Source organism: Chionomys nivalis, chromosome 14 (genome assembly GCF_950005125.1).
Source record: "Chionomys nivalis chromosome 14, mChiNiv1.1, whole genome shotgun sequence".
Taxonomy (NCBI): Eukaryota; Metazoa; Chordata; class Mammalia; order Rodentia; family Cricetidae; genus Chionomys; species Chionomys nivalis.
Genome location: NC_080099.1, coordinates 38,713,113 through 38,726,484, shown reverse-complemented (window position 1 = coordinate 38,726,484; position 13,372 = coordinate 38,713,113). Strand labels below are relative to the sequence as shown.

The following is a 13,372-nucleotide window of genomic DNA, read 5'->3' as shown; positions in this document are numbered from 1 at the left end:
AGATAAAGATCCAAGATATCATTTAGTTTATGCAAGGAAAGGCATGTAGGCATACGTTTCCATGTCTAGAGATCATCACCTTGTTACACAAAAATAGCTATATAAATTGTCATTGGAATACAGTGATGAGAGGATGGGCCTTCCGCCAATGCAGCACAACGTGAATCTTGATTCCTTTTTATTGTTTTTATTGAGCTATACATTTTTCTCCAATACCTTCCCTTCCTCCCCTTTTCCCTTCTACACTTTCCCATGACTTACACACTTCCAATTTACTCAGGAGATTTTGTCTTTTTCACCTTCCTATGTAGATCCATATGTGTCTCTCTTAGGGTCCCCTTTGCTCTCTAATTTCTCTGGGTTTGTGGCCTGTAAGCTGATTTTTCTTTGCTCAGTAATATAATTTAGCTATATATAACACACAAACACATTGTGATGTTTGCTAACACAATCTTAGTGCTTCTATGGAATGCTATTTCTAAGGAACAACCACGTCTGTCTCTCACTGGAACCTTCCCCTCTAGCTGTTACAGGTCCATCTCTATTATTCTCACACTGAAGACTCCTTTCATCCATAATCCTGTCCTTTCTGGAACATTTCTCACATCATCTTCTGTTCTACTTCTTCCCTCACTCAAGTCTCTAACCTGTATCTTACCTCTATCATGTATGCTATAGCTCATTTCACGTGCTGGATCTGAAAGTAGGGAGAAAAAAACACTTACTATCTGGTTCTAAACTATTTTTGAGAATGTAAAGAAAATGTATAAGAACAAATAGCACAAGAAGTTTTAGTTCTTATAAAGAAAAGGTAGTCAAATATTTGCAATCAAAATGTGGGATTATAGGGTTGTATACATTTATCAATTTCATGGTTTTTATGTTAATAAGATAAGCACTTAACATTCTTCACTATAACATACATAGGCACTGTTGTCTGCAATTTAATTTAAGCCACAGTTGAAAGGAAATGTCCAAATGGACTTTTAGGAAAAGTCAAGCAAATGCAAACAATAACCTGAAATGACTCTATCCTATACTGATGAATATCTTGCATATCACCTTAGAACCTTCATCTGGCGATGGATCGAGATAGAGACAGAGACCCAATTTGGAGCAACGGACTGAGCTCCAAATGAGGAGCAGAAGGAGGGAGAACATGAGCAAGGAAGTCAGGACCACGAGGGGTGCACCCACCCACTGTGACAGTGGAACTGATCTATTGGGAGTTCACCAAGGCCAGCTGAACTGGGACTGAATAAGCATGGGATAAAACCCGACTCTCTGAACATGGCGGACAATGAAGGCTGATGAGAAGCCAAGGACAATGGCACTAGGTTTTGATCCTAATACATGAACTGGCTTTGAGGGAGCCTAGCCTGTTTGGATGCTCACCTTCCTGGACCTAGATAGAAGTGGGAGGACCTTGGTCTTCCCGCAAGGCAGGGAATTTGGACTGCTCTTCAGTACCTAGAGGGAGGGGGAATGGAGTGGAGGGAGGGGGAGAGGATTGAGGAGAGGGGGAGGGGAGTGGGGAGAGGAGGCAATGTGTGGGAGGAGGGGGAGGGAAATGGGAAACGGGGAGGAGGCGGAAATTTTAATTAAAAAAGAATAAAATAAAAAAAAGTCAAGCAAATATAAATACAAGGGTAGATAGTTACTTACTAAAGTCAAGAAGGAGAAAAAAATGGAGGAAAGAAATCAAGGTTTAGATTTGCTTATGGACAACGAGTTAAGTCCTAAGAATTTAATATTCACATAGACTGCAGTGATAATTTTGTATTGATACTGAATTTTGGATAAAAGATACATGCATTTACACACATAGAGTGCCTCATGTGTAATCTTTCAATTTAGTTTTTATTTCTATGCCTGTGCATATGAAAAATTGTCATATCTTAAACACATTTAAAATAATTTTAAAATAATTGCATAATGTCATAAGCCATATGTCTGTGTGTTCTCTATAAAAATTGCTTCATGACTGAAAAATTTCAAAACAATTTTAAAAATTACTTCATTATTATTATATTTTTAAAAATTTTTCAATGGAAAAATATTTAAATTGAAAATCACATACTCTCATACACAAAGACAGATTCAGCTATTAAGATAAGAAACATCAATTTGTTTTGCTGAAAAAAAGTCTTCCATGTGTGATGTTCAGGACAAAGTACACTCTTTCAAGTATGACTTGTGCTCCTTGTTCTAAAGAAAATAAATAATGAATTCATTTTATCTCAGTTCTCATGTCTACCATCATACCATTAGATCAGAAGGGGAACATTGTCAAGAACAGATTATGCCAAAGTTGAAATCATTAACTGCCCTTGGAAAATTTATTGCTCGCTCTCATTGTTGCCAAGTTACATCTTTCTCAGTAATCAGTTTTTTCTAACATAACTGCATGAAAAAACTGTTTGGTATATCAATGATTAAAGTTTAGTGAAGGAGTGTTGCAGAAAAAACAGTGGAAAGAATTCTTTGAGGGAAGTGTGCATGCAAGCATAAGAAAAAAAGATGCAACAATATAAAATAAAGACCTAGGGAATAGTAATACAGAGATTGAAATAACTCATTATTAATAATGACAACTAACCAATCTCTAAAAACAGCATGTATATGAGTTTACCAATAGCACCCTGCCTCCTGACTGTGAAGACGGTGTATCCAGCAATCCATCTTCCTCCTGCCTTTTCTTCCTCACCATGATGGAGCGAGTCCTCTGAGTACCGTGTTTTCTCATTACTGAGTGGTATTGGGAATTTGAAGTTGAAGAGTAATCTGATCTATAAGAACAGAATTCTTCAAAATCCAGAAGAGGCATTCCAATCAACAGATGTGCCAATAACCACTCAGGAATCAAGAAAAGTGAAACTCAAAGCAAAAATGACTCCCCTTATAAAAGAGCACAAATCTTTAGCTGATGAACTCAAACGTTCTACAATAGGTCAAATATGTCAGATGGAGATTTCAAACATTTTTTCTGTTTAGAAACAATCAATTGTCTAAAAGAGAATACAAACATGGATTTAATCCAGGCCACAGAGGGGAAGGTGAGAGCATAGGACCAAACTAGCCCCTCTGAATGTTGTTGACAGTTGCATGGTTGGGGCAGACTGGGGAACCACTGGCAGTGACACCAGAATTCATCCCTACTGCTTGTGCTGGCTTTTGGGGAACCCATTCTCTTTGGATAAATGCCTTGCTCAGCCTATATATAGTAGGTAGGGTCTTACACCTTCCACAAAGCAATGTGCCTTATTCTCTCTGAGAATTGGATGTGGGTGGGGTGGGGTAGGAGGGTATGTAGAGGGAATGGGAGCAGGGGGGAGTGGGAACTTGAATTGATATGTGTAATGAAAAAGATAGCTTGCTTTTTTTTTTTTTTTTTTTGCAAAGAGCAAGGAAACAACCCCAAGAGAAATATTAAACACACTTGGCTAAACAAAATTTGGCAAATATGTTATTAAATAATACAAGAAAAGTGGAAATCATCTAAAGTCTTCCAAGAGAACAAGAGGTAAACATGAAGCATATAGAAAATGGTCTGGTTCTCATTCACGGAGTGACAATGCTACACGGCTGTTTGAATAAACCATTCAGCAGGAAGGGTGAGAAATCACACACATTTCAAGCCAGAGTAGCAGTGTTTGGAAACAATGAGGGTTATTTTACTTTTCCTGTGAATAATTTGACTTAAACATAGCTCTCCTTAAATTATCATTATGAAAAAAATTAAACCCTGTTAATCCAATAAAAGCCACTTTATTTTTCTGCAATAAATATTTTGGATGTGCAATGCTTTGAAATTTAATAGGCTTAGGCAGACACCATTAAACACCCTCTTACTGACTATAAAGAAGCATTAAGCCCCTCCTTTAAGCGTCATAATTAATTATAGGTTAATTTCTAGAAGTTGCTGCAAACCTCTATGCTCTTTCATACGAATGAGAGTGTAGTGTAGAGTCTCTCACCACTTCAAGTATGAGTCAATCCCCACTCCTCTAAGAACACTAGTCTTTGTTCTTAAAATCCTACAATGGGAAAAGAGAATGTGGCCTCTACTTAGTAATAAGCAGTGTACCTCCCTGCTCTGCGGAAGCTATTGCACTGTGTTCTGTATGAGAAATAACACATTGTAAAACACAAAAAGGGATAGCAATGTGTAGTCTAGATGATCAAGAATAACAAAACGTATCTCTGGGCAACAACAATGAATGAAAGAAAAGAGCTTGAAAGAGAACGGGAGGGGGTATATAGGTGGAAGAAGAGAAGGGAAGGGGTACATTATGTAATTATGTTAATCTCATAGAAGAAATAATTTTTAAAACTTATAGAAGAGATTATTCACTTGAATTCTCATGAAAATCCTAATTTCCTTCTCTGGCATAAATTATGGTCCTCTAGAGGGAATGCGGTTGGAAAGCCTTTGTCCTCTCCATAAATGCAGTATGCAAATCTGTACTGTAGACAGTCTGTCAATACACTCTCTCCAGAGTCCCTGGAAGAATTTATGTTTGGAGTTAGGAGATGTTTTTATTTGGATTCTAACAGGAATGATGAGCTGAGTCAGAATTTAGTAATGCTCAATATACTATACTGCTCAATATCATAATAATTAGAGACCACTAATTTAGTTTAGGGGAAAGTGAATAAATACAAACCATATGAAGTCTCCACACACACTGTAAAATACAATTTGTGTGACTATATGAAGATGGTCTTCTAATGATTGGTATGAAGGCGATAACTTCCAGTTTGAGAGGGAATCCTGATATGTGCTCAACTGAGAGACAATCCTAATATGTACTCAATTGAGAGACGATCCTGATATGTACTCACCTGCTGCACAAAACTTTTGTTTACTTAAGTATCATGTTTGTTTTGTAAATTTATTTTATTTAAAATTTTCAGTTTAACTTTTCACTAGTGTGTGTCAATTTTACTTTTAGCTTTGGGGTTTTAATTCATGCCGTGTACATTGATCAAATTAACAATTAGCCTTTTCTTTTATTTTCCTAAATTTGTGCTCTACTTCATCCAAATATTAGTAAAATAGTTTAAAGAATTCTAGGGATAATACAGAACTAAGTAGGAATGTCAGAATTCTCGCATTTGGCCTTCTGCAAATTTTACTTGACCATAGTAGGCGTTCGTCACAACAGATGACAAAATTGGCATACTGTTGATCTAATACAATAGTGTACATCATGTATGTCTCTTTACTATTTGCTCTGGGAGCTGATAAATGTTTAAGCATTCATCTTAAAATTCCATGCAAAATGGTTCCATTGCTCTTCTGTGTCTCTTCCTTACTCTCCTTCCCTTTCTGAACTTCTGGGCTCCACTAGATTCATCTATTATCTCTATCACGATGTCTTTCCCAGAAGTCACGTAGCTCGAACCATAGAGAATGCCATCCCTTTTGGGTGAATTTCCTCATTGGCAGCATCCACTCATGCGAATTTGGAATCACAAGCGATTTGCGACTCACGCATTTGTCACATCTGCTTCTGCCAGTGGACCCCAGCATTGCTTTTCTTTTTTCTTTTTTTTTTGCATTATTTTATTTATTTTTATTCTTTTTTAATTAAAATTTCCACCTGCTCCCCGTTTCCCATTTCCCTCCCCCTCCTCCCACATATTGCCCACTCCCCCCACTCCCCTCCCCCATCCCCACTCCTCTTCTCCTCCCCCCACTCCATTCCCCCTCCCTCTCGATACTGAAGAGCAGTCGAAATTCCCTGCCCTACGGGAAGACCAAGGTCCTCCCACTTCCATCCAGGCCCAGGAAGGTGAGCATCCAAACAGGCTAAGCTCCCACAAAGCCAGTTCATGTATTAGGATCGAAACCTAGTGCCTTTGTCCTTGGCTTCTCATCAGCCTTCATTGTCCGCCATGCTCAGAGAGTCCAGGTTCAACCCATGCTTATTTAGTCCCAGACCAGCTGGCCTTGGGGGGCTCCCAATAAATCAGTTCCACTGTCACCGTGGGTGGGTGCATCCCTCGTGGTCCTGATTTCCTTGCTCATGTTCTCCCTCCTTCTGCTCCTCATTTGGACCTGAAGAGCTCAGACCGTTGCTCTAAATTGGGTCTCTGTCTCTACCTCAATCCATCGCCAGATGAAGGTTCTAAGGTGATATGTAAGATATTCATCAGTATAGGATAGGGTCATTTCAGGTTCCCTCTCCTTAGTTGCCCAAGGTACCAGCTGGGGACATCTCCCTGGACACCTGCTAACCCCTCTAGAGTCAAGTTTCTTGCCAACCCTAAGATGGCTCTCTTAGTTAGGATATATACTTCGCTGGTTTTCAAGTTATTTCTTCTATTGTTTGAGATTTCTCCCTTCCCTTTTCTCCTCCCAAGTCCTCCTTTGCTCTTTCAAATTTATGGCTTCTTTCATCATCATCGTTGTTACATACGTATGTGTAGATGTATATACACATGTATTTCTAAAATACAACCAGATCATTCTTTTTATCATTACGTGTGTGTGTGTGTGTGTGTGTGTGTGTGTGTGTGTATCTTTCAGAGCCAACAGTTTTGAATCTACAATTTCCATGTGGGAAGATGATTCATCATGCAATGATACTCAATACTTGCTACCAGCCCTGATGACCTGAGTTCAGTCCCAGAAATCCACAGGCTGAAGGAGGGAAACACTGAATCCATAAACTGTCCTCTGACCTCCACATGAGAGCTTTATTGGCTTCTCCACATTTTAATTCGCCATATTTTTTTTCAGAATTTTAAACAAACAGTCCATTTAAAACACAAATACTTAGAATGGGAATAACTCCTAGTAAATGAGGGAGGTAGGCACTGTGTCTGTCCACTGCTTTCTGCATTTTGCTATGTGGTTGCTACACTTCACTATAAAAACTGTTAGGACCCAGAGTACCAGAATGGTAGCTATGCTTTTTCTCTTTCAGTCAATCCACGCTTACTTAACATGATAGTTTTCCCTTTTTGCCTGTGTTTCCAAAAACATGTTCAAAACTTCATAACCACTAGCTCTTGCAAGTCCTTCAACATAATTCTTCTTTTTAAAAGTGTGCTTTTAAAACTTATGATCTATGCATTTTAGAGCAAGAATCTATAAATGTTTTTCTAAAACAACACATTCACAAATACATGTGATGATGATTATCATATGCATATGTGTGTCATATGTATTATGTTATGTATGTGTGGTGTGTATGCGTGTGAGATAGAAAAGCAGAAAGAGAAAGAGAGAGGTAATATGTGGTTTGAATTTCAAAAATACCTAGGAGTAATAAATGAGGTTAGTGTGAGATTCCAGTTCACATTTTTACTCCACGTAAAATAATAGATTAATCTCATCTCTAATTTAACCATTTTTCTGCCACAGGTCTTAGTCCCAGGGAACTAGCGGAGTGACATCCCTGAGCAGTTTTTAGATCTAACAAAACTCTACTGATGTTTAATTTTCTAACATAAACGAATTAAGTGTAAACATTAAAATAATAACTTCCTTTTGTTTTATTTTGAGTGCCAGAATCAAATTCAGGAATTCTCATGAACTAAATTCATACTTTACTACTGAATTACACTCTCACCCCAAAAAGAGTTGCTTTACATAAATAGTAAAAGCTTTTTGGAAGCACTAACAAAGACTAAAAACAAAAAAAAAAATGAGACTAGAGTACTGAAGATACTAATAGGAGCTTAGCAATTAATGTACCAGACAAGATACATAGCACAGTGTCTTTCATACAATAACCATGACAAAGAAGCTGTGTTCTAAAGAGGCCACCATTTACGTCCTATGGAATTCCCTGCTGAGAGAATTAGGAGAGAGCTTCAAGTAATGCCCTGTATGTACTCTCATGAGGGAGAACAAGGCACCTGGAGTCCACAGGGCAGAGTATAGAGCTCAGGAGATCTGCAGAGAAACACTCTCCAGTCCTCGGTTAAACACTGGTCACCATGGCTATATTAAGAAACTCTAGTAGTCAGGTTGGTTAGTTGGATTTGTGGTAAATGCACTGCCACACGAGCCTGATGACATGAATTCTATCACCAGAGCCCACACACAGGTGAAAAGAAAGAAGTCACTCTTCAAAGCTATTGCCTCATCTCTAGAGGCATACAAACAAGCATCAGACACATAATCATCATCATCATCAAATTTAAATAGAAATAGAAGCTATAGAAGACTAAGAAAAGAACCGCCCAAATGGAACACACAGAGAATAACTTCTCAAACACTCACACAAAACTGAAACTATTTTACAATCCACTGGCCAGAATGTAAAACTACATAATACATAGCATCTAGATCTTGAGATACAGGGTTTCTGTGACACAGCAACATTGGCTTAGGATCAGCATTATTTTGTATGCATCTAAGAAAGTCTTCAAGGAGATCTCAGAAAATAAATACTACTTTCAAGTAATTTGACTGAAAAAATGAAAAGTATTGATACAAATACAGAAATATCTACTTTCAATCCAAATAAAATCCACATGCTCAGTTTTCTAAAGCGTTCTTATCTCAAAAATATCACTTATATAAAGTGGGCAGAAAAGGGCCATATAATGTAATTTATAGACAGAATTATTAAGTGAATTACCCTATCTGCTTGAGAATGAAGCCTGCTAAGCAGATACAAGCATAATCGAGAGATCCGAAGTATAAAATATACTTCTGGAGAAGGATAGTGTGTCATATGGTATTAACAGTGAATTTAATGGACTCCAGAAGCAAAGAGAAACATAAAATAGCCAAGAATATGTTTTATAGTCAGGTCTTTCTCTGCATTTAAATCTAACCCTTAATTACCCTCCTTACCAAAAATACACCTTCATCAGTGATGGAACTTGGTGGAGGAGCATTTGACCAGCCTGTGCATGTCCCTGGAAACAAACTCCCATGACCCAAAAAAAAAATCTACAAAGTTATACTTTAATTTTTTAAATTATTTTCTCATATTAGTTCATCTTCTCAGATTACTGGGTTTAAGTGCCTCAAGTTCTTCTAATAACTCCCAAGGCCAAGAATTCAGTCATTACTAACTCTTGGCCACTATTTCCACTTCGACACACTATTTCCAGTAAACTCTTTTCAGTGTTTTTTTACCAGTATATATATATATAGTTTTAATTGTTTTTTAATGTTACATGTGAGCCTCTTTTGCTCATTTTTACATTTCCAGAGTGCAGTAATTTCCTTGAATCCATAGGTTTCAAGTTAAAGTACTTGAGAAAAGACTGGAGAATGTAAGTTCTATAAATATGTTTCTGTGTTCTATTTTCGACATTTAAATAAATATGAAATTATCAGTGGCTAGTTATTGTTTTGGAAGGCAGAAAAGGAATTTTTATTGTTCTCCATTTGCAAGTTGCTGTCTATATGCATGTACCTGCAAGACACTGTGTAGTTGTGCAGACACAGGAAGAAGAATGTAATGACTTCTAACCTAGCTTGGATGGCCCTAAACTTGTAAATGTCTGCTTGGTTATTGGCAAGCCTGTAGTGAAAAATTCAACAAAATGGTGTTTTTAGAACTTTAAAGGTATGTTGAATACAATAGAAAACATCAATTTTATTTAATATAGGAGTTTTGTGAATAGTCAGAGAACTCTTCTTATGAAGGTAATATACCTATATTCGTTTTTTTCTTTTCTTTTTGAGATTATAAGATAATTAAGTCATTTCTCCCTTCCTTTTCCTCCCCCAAAGCCCTCCCATATATATAGTTATGCTCTTTTTCAAATTCATGGCCTTGTGGTTCATTAATTGTTATTGCATGCATAAAAGCATATATATGCCTCATACTCCTAACTGTAACCTGCTCAGTCTGGATAATACTTCTTGTACGTATGTTTTCAAGCCTGACCGCTTAGTACTGGATTACTAGTTGGCGTTCTTTTCCCTTGGGAAGACTAGTTCTCCTGCTCTTAGCATTTCTCAGTTGCATGAGATCTTGGGGTGTTTTCCCCGTCCAGTTTGGAATGTCTATTGTCATCCTTACTCAGCTCTTGATTAGGTGAACATCATAACAATACTTTATTATATTGCTTATAAAATACAAAAATCAGAATCAAGTTTCTAGTCCAGAAATATTTCTCGTAAAACAATAAAAGAAAGAGGTAAAACCAAAAGTGTGTAGTGTGTTTGAGAAGGAAAAAGAAAGGCAACTATGGATGTCAAATATGTATAACGCCTAAAACTGACATAAAATACTGATTTGATTAAAAAATAGTAACTAGCAATCATAATGCAGACACTGCCTAAAATACAGGAACTGAAAGAAGCAGCCTTGTAAATCCTACCCACCTCCAATGTCTACCATTTGTACCGATGATCATTCAAGTTGTACTCTTCTTGTATTTAATATATTCCTTGAGCTCAAAAACACTCACATCAACATTTTTCGTTTCCTCATAGTTATGGTGCCAAACCCTATTAATATTATACACAAATTATTCAGACTCTATTCCAGGTTGCTGTTATTAGCTTTGTGACCCTGAGGCTCTGTTACAGACAAGCCCGAAGTATATAAATTGCAAGGTAAGGATTTGATTGCAATTATCACCGTGCGGTGCCCAGGAGAAACGTTGGGTGTGCTATTTACAATATACTTCATTATGCCTAAACATCATTTTTGATTATTGTTCTTGACTGCAAAGGGCCTGAAATAGGTTTCTTCGGTGTCTAGTGTCTATTCTTTAGAGAAATCTATTGCATAATAGGGGTGGAGGTTGTGGCTGAGTGACAATGTATAGGTACTTAGATTCGCACGTATAGATTCACTTATAAATACAGCTGGAGAGCATCATCCAGAGTATAAACTCCATCAGCGTTTCTGTCTTCTCAGACCCTGAAGTCCTCAACGACATGAAGCCAGCAGGCACCATTCTCCTCCTGATCAGCCTGGCCTGTCTGCTCCTCTCTGCAGGTGAGTGCAAAACAATGCAGCAGACTTCTGGGCCAGACTGGCTGATGCCAGCACTTGGATTCCAGTGTTGTTTTCTATGATGATGATAATGATGGTGAATGATGGCCTTTCCATTTCAGTGGAATTTTAGTGAAAAATAAGCTATTTTAACTTTTACTATAGTTCTCTGCTTAAAGCACTTTTCTTCATTTCCAAAATTAGTTTCATGCTGTCTAGGACGAGAAGGCTAGTTTTAGGTTTCATAGGCTCCCAGGGTCCGATTTTGGGATTGTAGGCCATTTGCATTGCTTTGTGTGGACCACCAAAAAAGACATTTGGTTAAAATTAAGCTTCCATCTTGTGATATCGACACAAGAAATTCTTCTGGGATATGGCATAAAAATCTGAGTCATTCTCTTTTACCTTCTAGGCACAAAGTAAAGAGAGAATTAGAGAAAGAGGAAGGGAAAGGGAGAAGGAGTGGGAGACACGGAATATTGGTATGATGTCGGAGAGTAGAAAAAAGCCCAGGGCTGACAGTCCAAGACTTGTTTCCAATGTTCATTCTCTTACCATCCCTATGCATTCTGAATATGTCACTCCTGTGCTCTGGCTGCTAGTTTGTCTGATGTTAATGGTAGACAGGAAGCTCATCTACACTGATGTATCCTTCAACAACAAAATGCTACCTAGCACACTGACTTTAGATCCTAGCAAGTCTGGATTATATTCCTTACTCTGCCATTTATACCATATAAGTATTAATACTTAGCCAAATACTTGTCCCAATACTCTGTTTCCTTACTTTGTTTGCTGGCTTGTTTTCTTGTTATTGTTTGCTTTGTTTTCTGCTTGTGGCTTTTTTGTTGTCGCTTTGGTTTTGGATTATTTTGTTTTGTTTTCTTGAGACCGGGTCTAACTGTGCAGGTCTCGCTGGCCTAGCATTTGCTAGGTAGACCAAGATTTGAATTCTCAGTGGTCCACCTGTTTCCTCAGCTGTGCTCTGGAATTAAAAGTATGTGCAATCATTCACAGCCTTCCTCAGCTTTAAAAATAGAATTGTTACATGAGTTGATCCGTGTAAGATTTAATGCAGTACTTAAATGTATAATTCCCACAATAGAAGGAGCTATGCTAAATCAAAATTGACAAATTACAATTATTCGTATCGAATTCATTTTAAATTTATTTAGTGTTTTTGTTATATCGCTATCCTTTCCAAACTTTTAATTCAGAGATTTCCAAGTAAATATGTACCTGTATTCAGCAAAGAATAGATCAAGACTTTTTCTTCATTTCTCTGTGGAGAGGCTTGCTCTCTGATAAATCAAAACGTGGAAAACATAATTGCATAAAAGTACATAAAGCGCAAAAATAGTGAGAGCAATGTTGTCCTAACCATGCATAAGACAACCTGCCTCTGGCAGTTAACTCCTGTGAAGTTAACAAGCCGTGTGTCTCGGTGTAGTTCTCCATCGACAAAGCAAAACGGAGGTGACAGGAGATGACTGTGATCAGCTGCAGCTAGAAAATGCAGTCATCATGTGTGACTTATGGGCGTCTGTTCTTTCCCAGCAGATGCTGTGAGCCAAGGAGGCTTTCAGGTATGTACCTCTCGTTCCTTCTGTAGTCATTTCTACCCCAGCAAGTGTACCACATAGCCCAGAGAAGAGGTGGAAGGAAGCCAACCAAACTGCTAACAAGAAATGCTGCCGTTCTGGGGGTTTTGATATCTTTTCAATGTATTTTCACTTTCATCACAGAACATAAATATGCTTCAAGGAATTTTGAGGTATGTAACAATATTTCTCCATTCTGTATGAAATGAAATAAAAAAAACTTCACTTAATTTACAGGCTTTTTGCAGAAACTATGAGAAGACACTGGGTACTGATGCAAAATCGTGCCCCAAGATCCACAAGCCAGTGTGTGGCACTGATGGGAAAACTTACCAAAACCGCTGTGAATTCTGCCGAACAGCCATGTGAGCAAATGGGCCTCTGATAGCATGATGTTCTTGGTTGGGTCTAGTGGCGTAGGAGTCCATGAATGGTTTATTAATAATTTACTGCTCCATTAAAGTTAATTTTATGTGAAATAAAGTAATATGATTATCTCCCAATCTTAAACTTAGAAAACCAATCTTTGCCTCCTTTACTCAGCCTAGAATGAACCCAACTCTATTGCACTTTATCTCTGAACAGCATCTCTTTTCTTTCAGGGAAAGAAGTTTTGGAAAACTTGGTTTCAAACATGAAGGGAAATGCTGATTCTTTTGCAAAACAATGGGTGCACCTCTGGATTAATTTTTACATTAAGATGTGTATTCTCTTGCCCATTCTCCATGGCAACGTGCTTGTGGCCAGTTATTATGAAGAAGACAAAATTTTAATAAAGTTGTATCAGTAACATGTACCTTTTCTTTTTTCGGTTATATATCAATAGTTAAGATTTGTAAAAGCTCA

At 37.6% G+C, this 13,372-nt stretch overlaps 1 protein-coding gene across 1 annotated transcript; it reads left to right on the top strand.

The window, feature by feature from the left end:
• Positions 1-10,867: 10,867 nt before the first annotated feature.
• Positions 10,868-13,177, top strand: LOC130886452 (serine protease inhibitor Kazal-type 12). Its single transcript, XM_057788241.1, has 4 exons — positions 10,868-10,928; positions 12,486-12,511; positions 12,764-12,891; positions 13,129-13,177. The coding sequence occupies exons 1-4, from the start codon at positions 10,868-10,870 to the stop codon at positions 13,175-13,177; spliced, it is 264 nt and encodes an 87-aa protein (XP_057644224.1).
• The last annotated feature ends 195 nt before the right edge of the window (positions 13,178-13,372 follow it).

What these genes read in the sequence shown, in the direction of transcription:
- LOC130886452 (XM_057788241.1), top strand. Translation starts at nt 10,868, where the DNA reads ATGAAGCCAGCAGGCACCATTCTCCTCCTGATCAGCCTGGCCTGTCTG. An exon ending in CTGTCTGCTCCTCTCTGCAG is followed by an intron (nt 10,929 to 12,485) that starts GTGAGTGCAAAA and finishes CTTTCCCAGCAG; the next exon opens with ATGCTGTGAGCCAAGGAGGC. An exon ending in TGAGCCAAGGAGGCTTTCAG is followed by an intron (nt 12,512 to 12,763) that starts GTATGTACCTCT and finishes CTTAATTTACAG; the next exon opens with GCTTTTTGCAGAAACTATGA.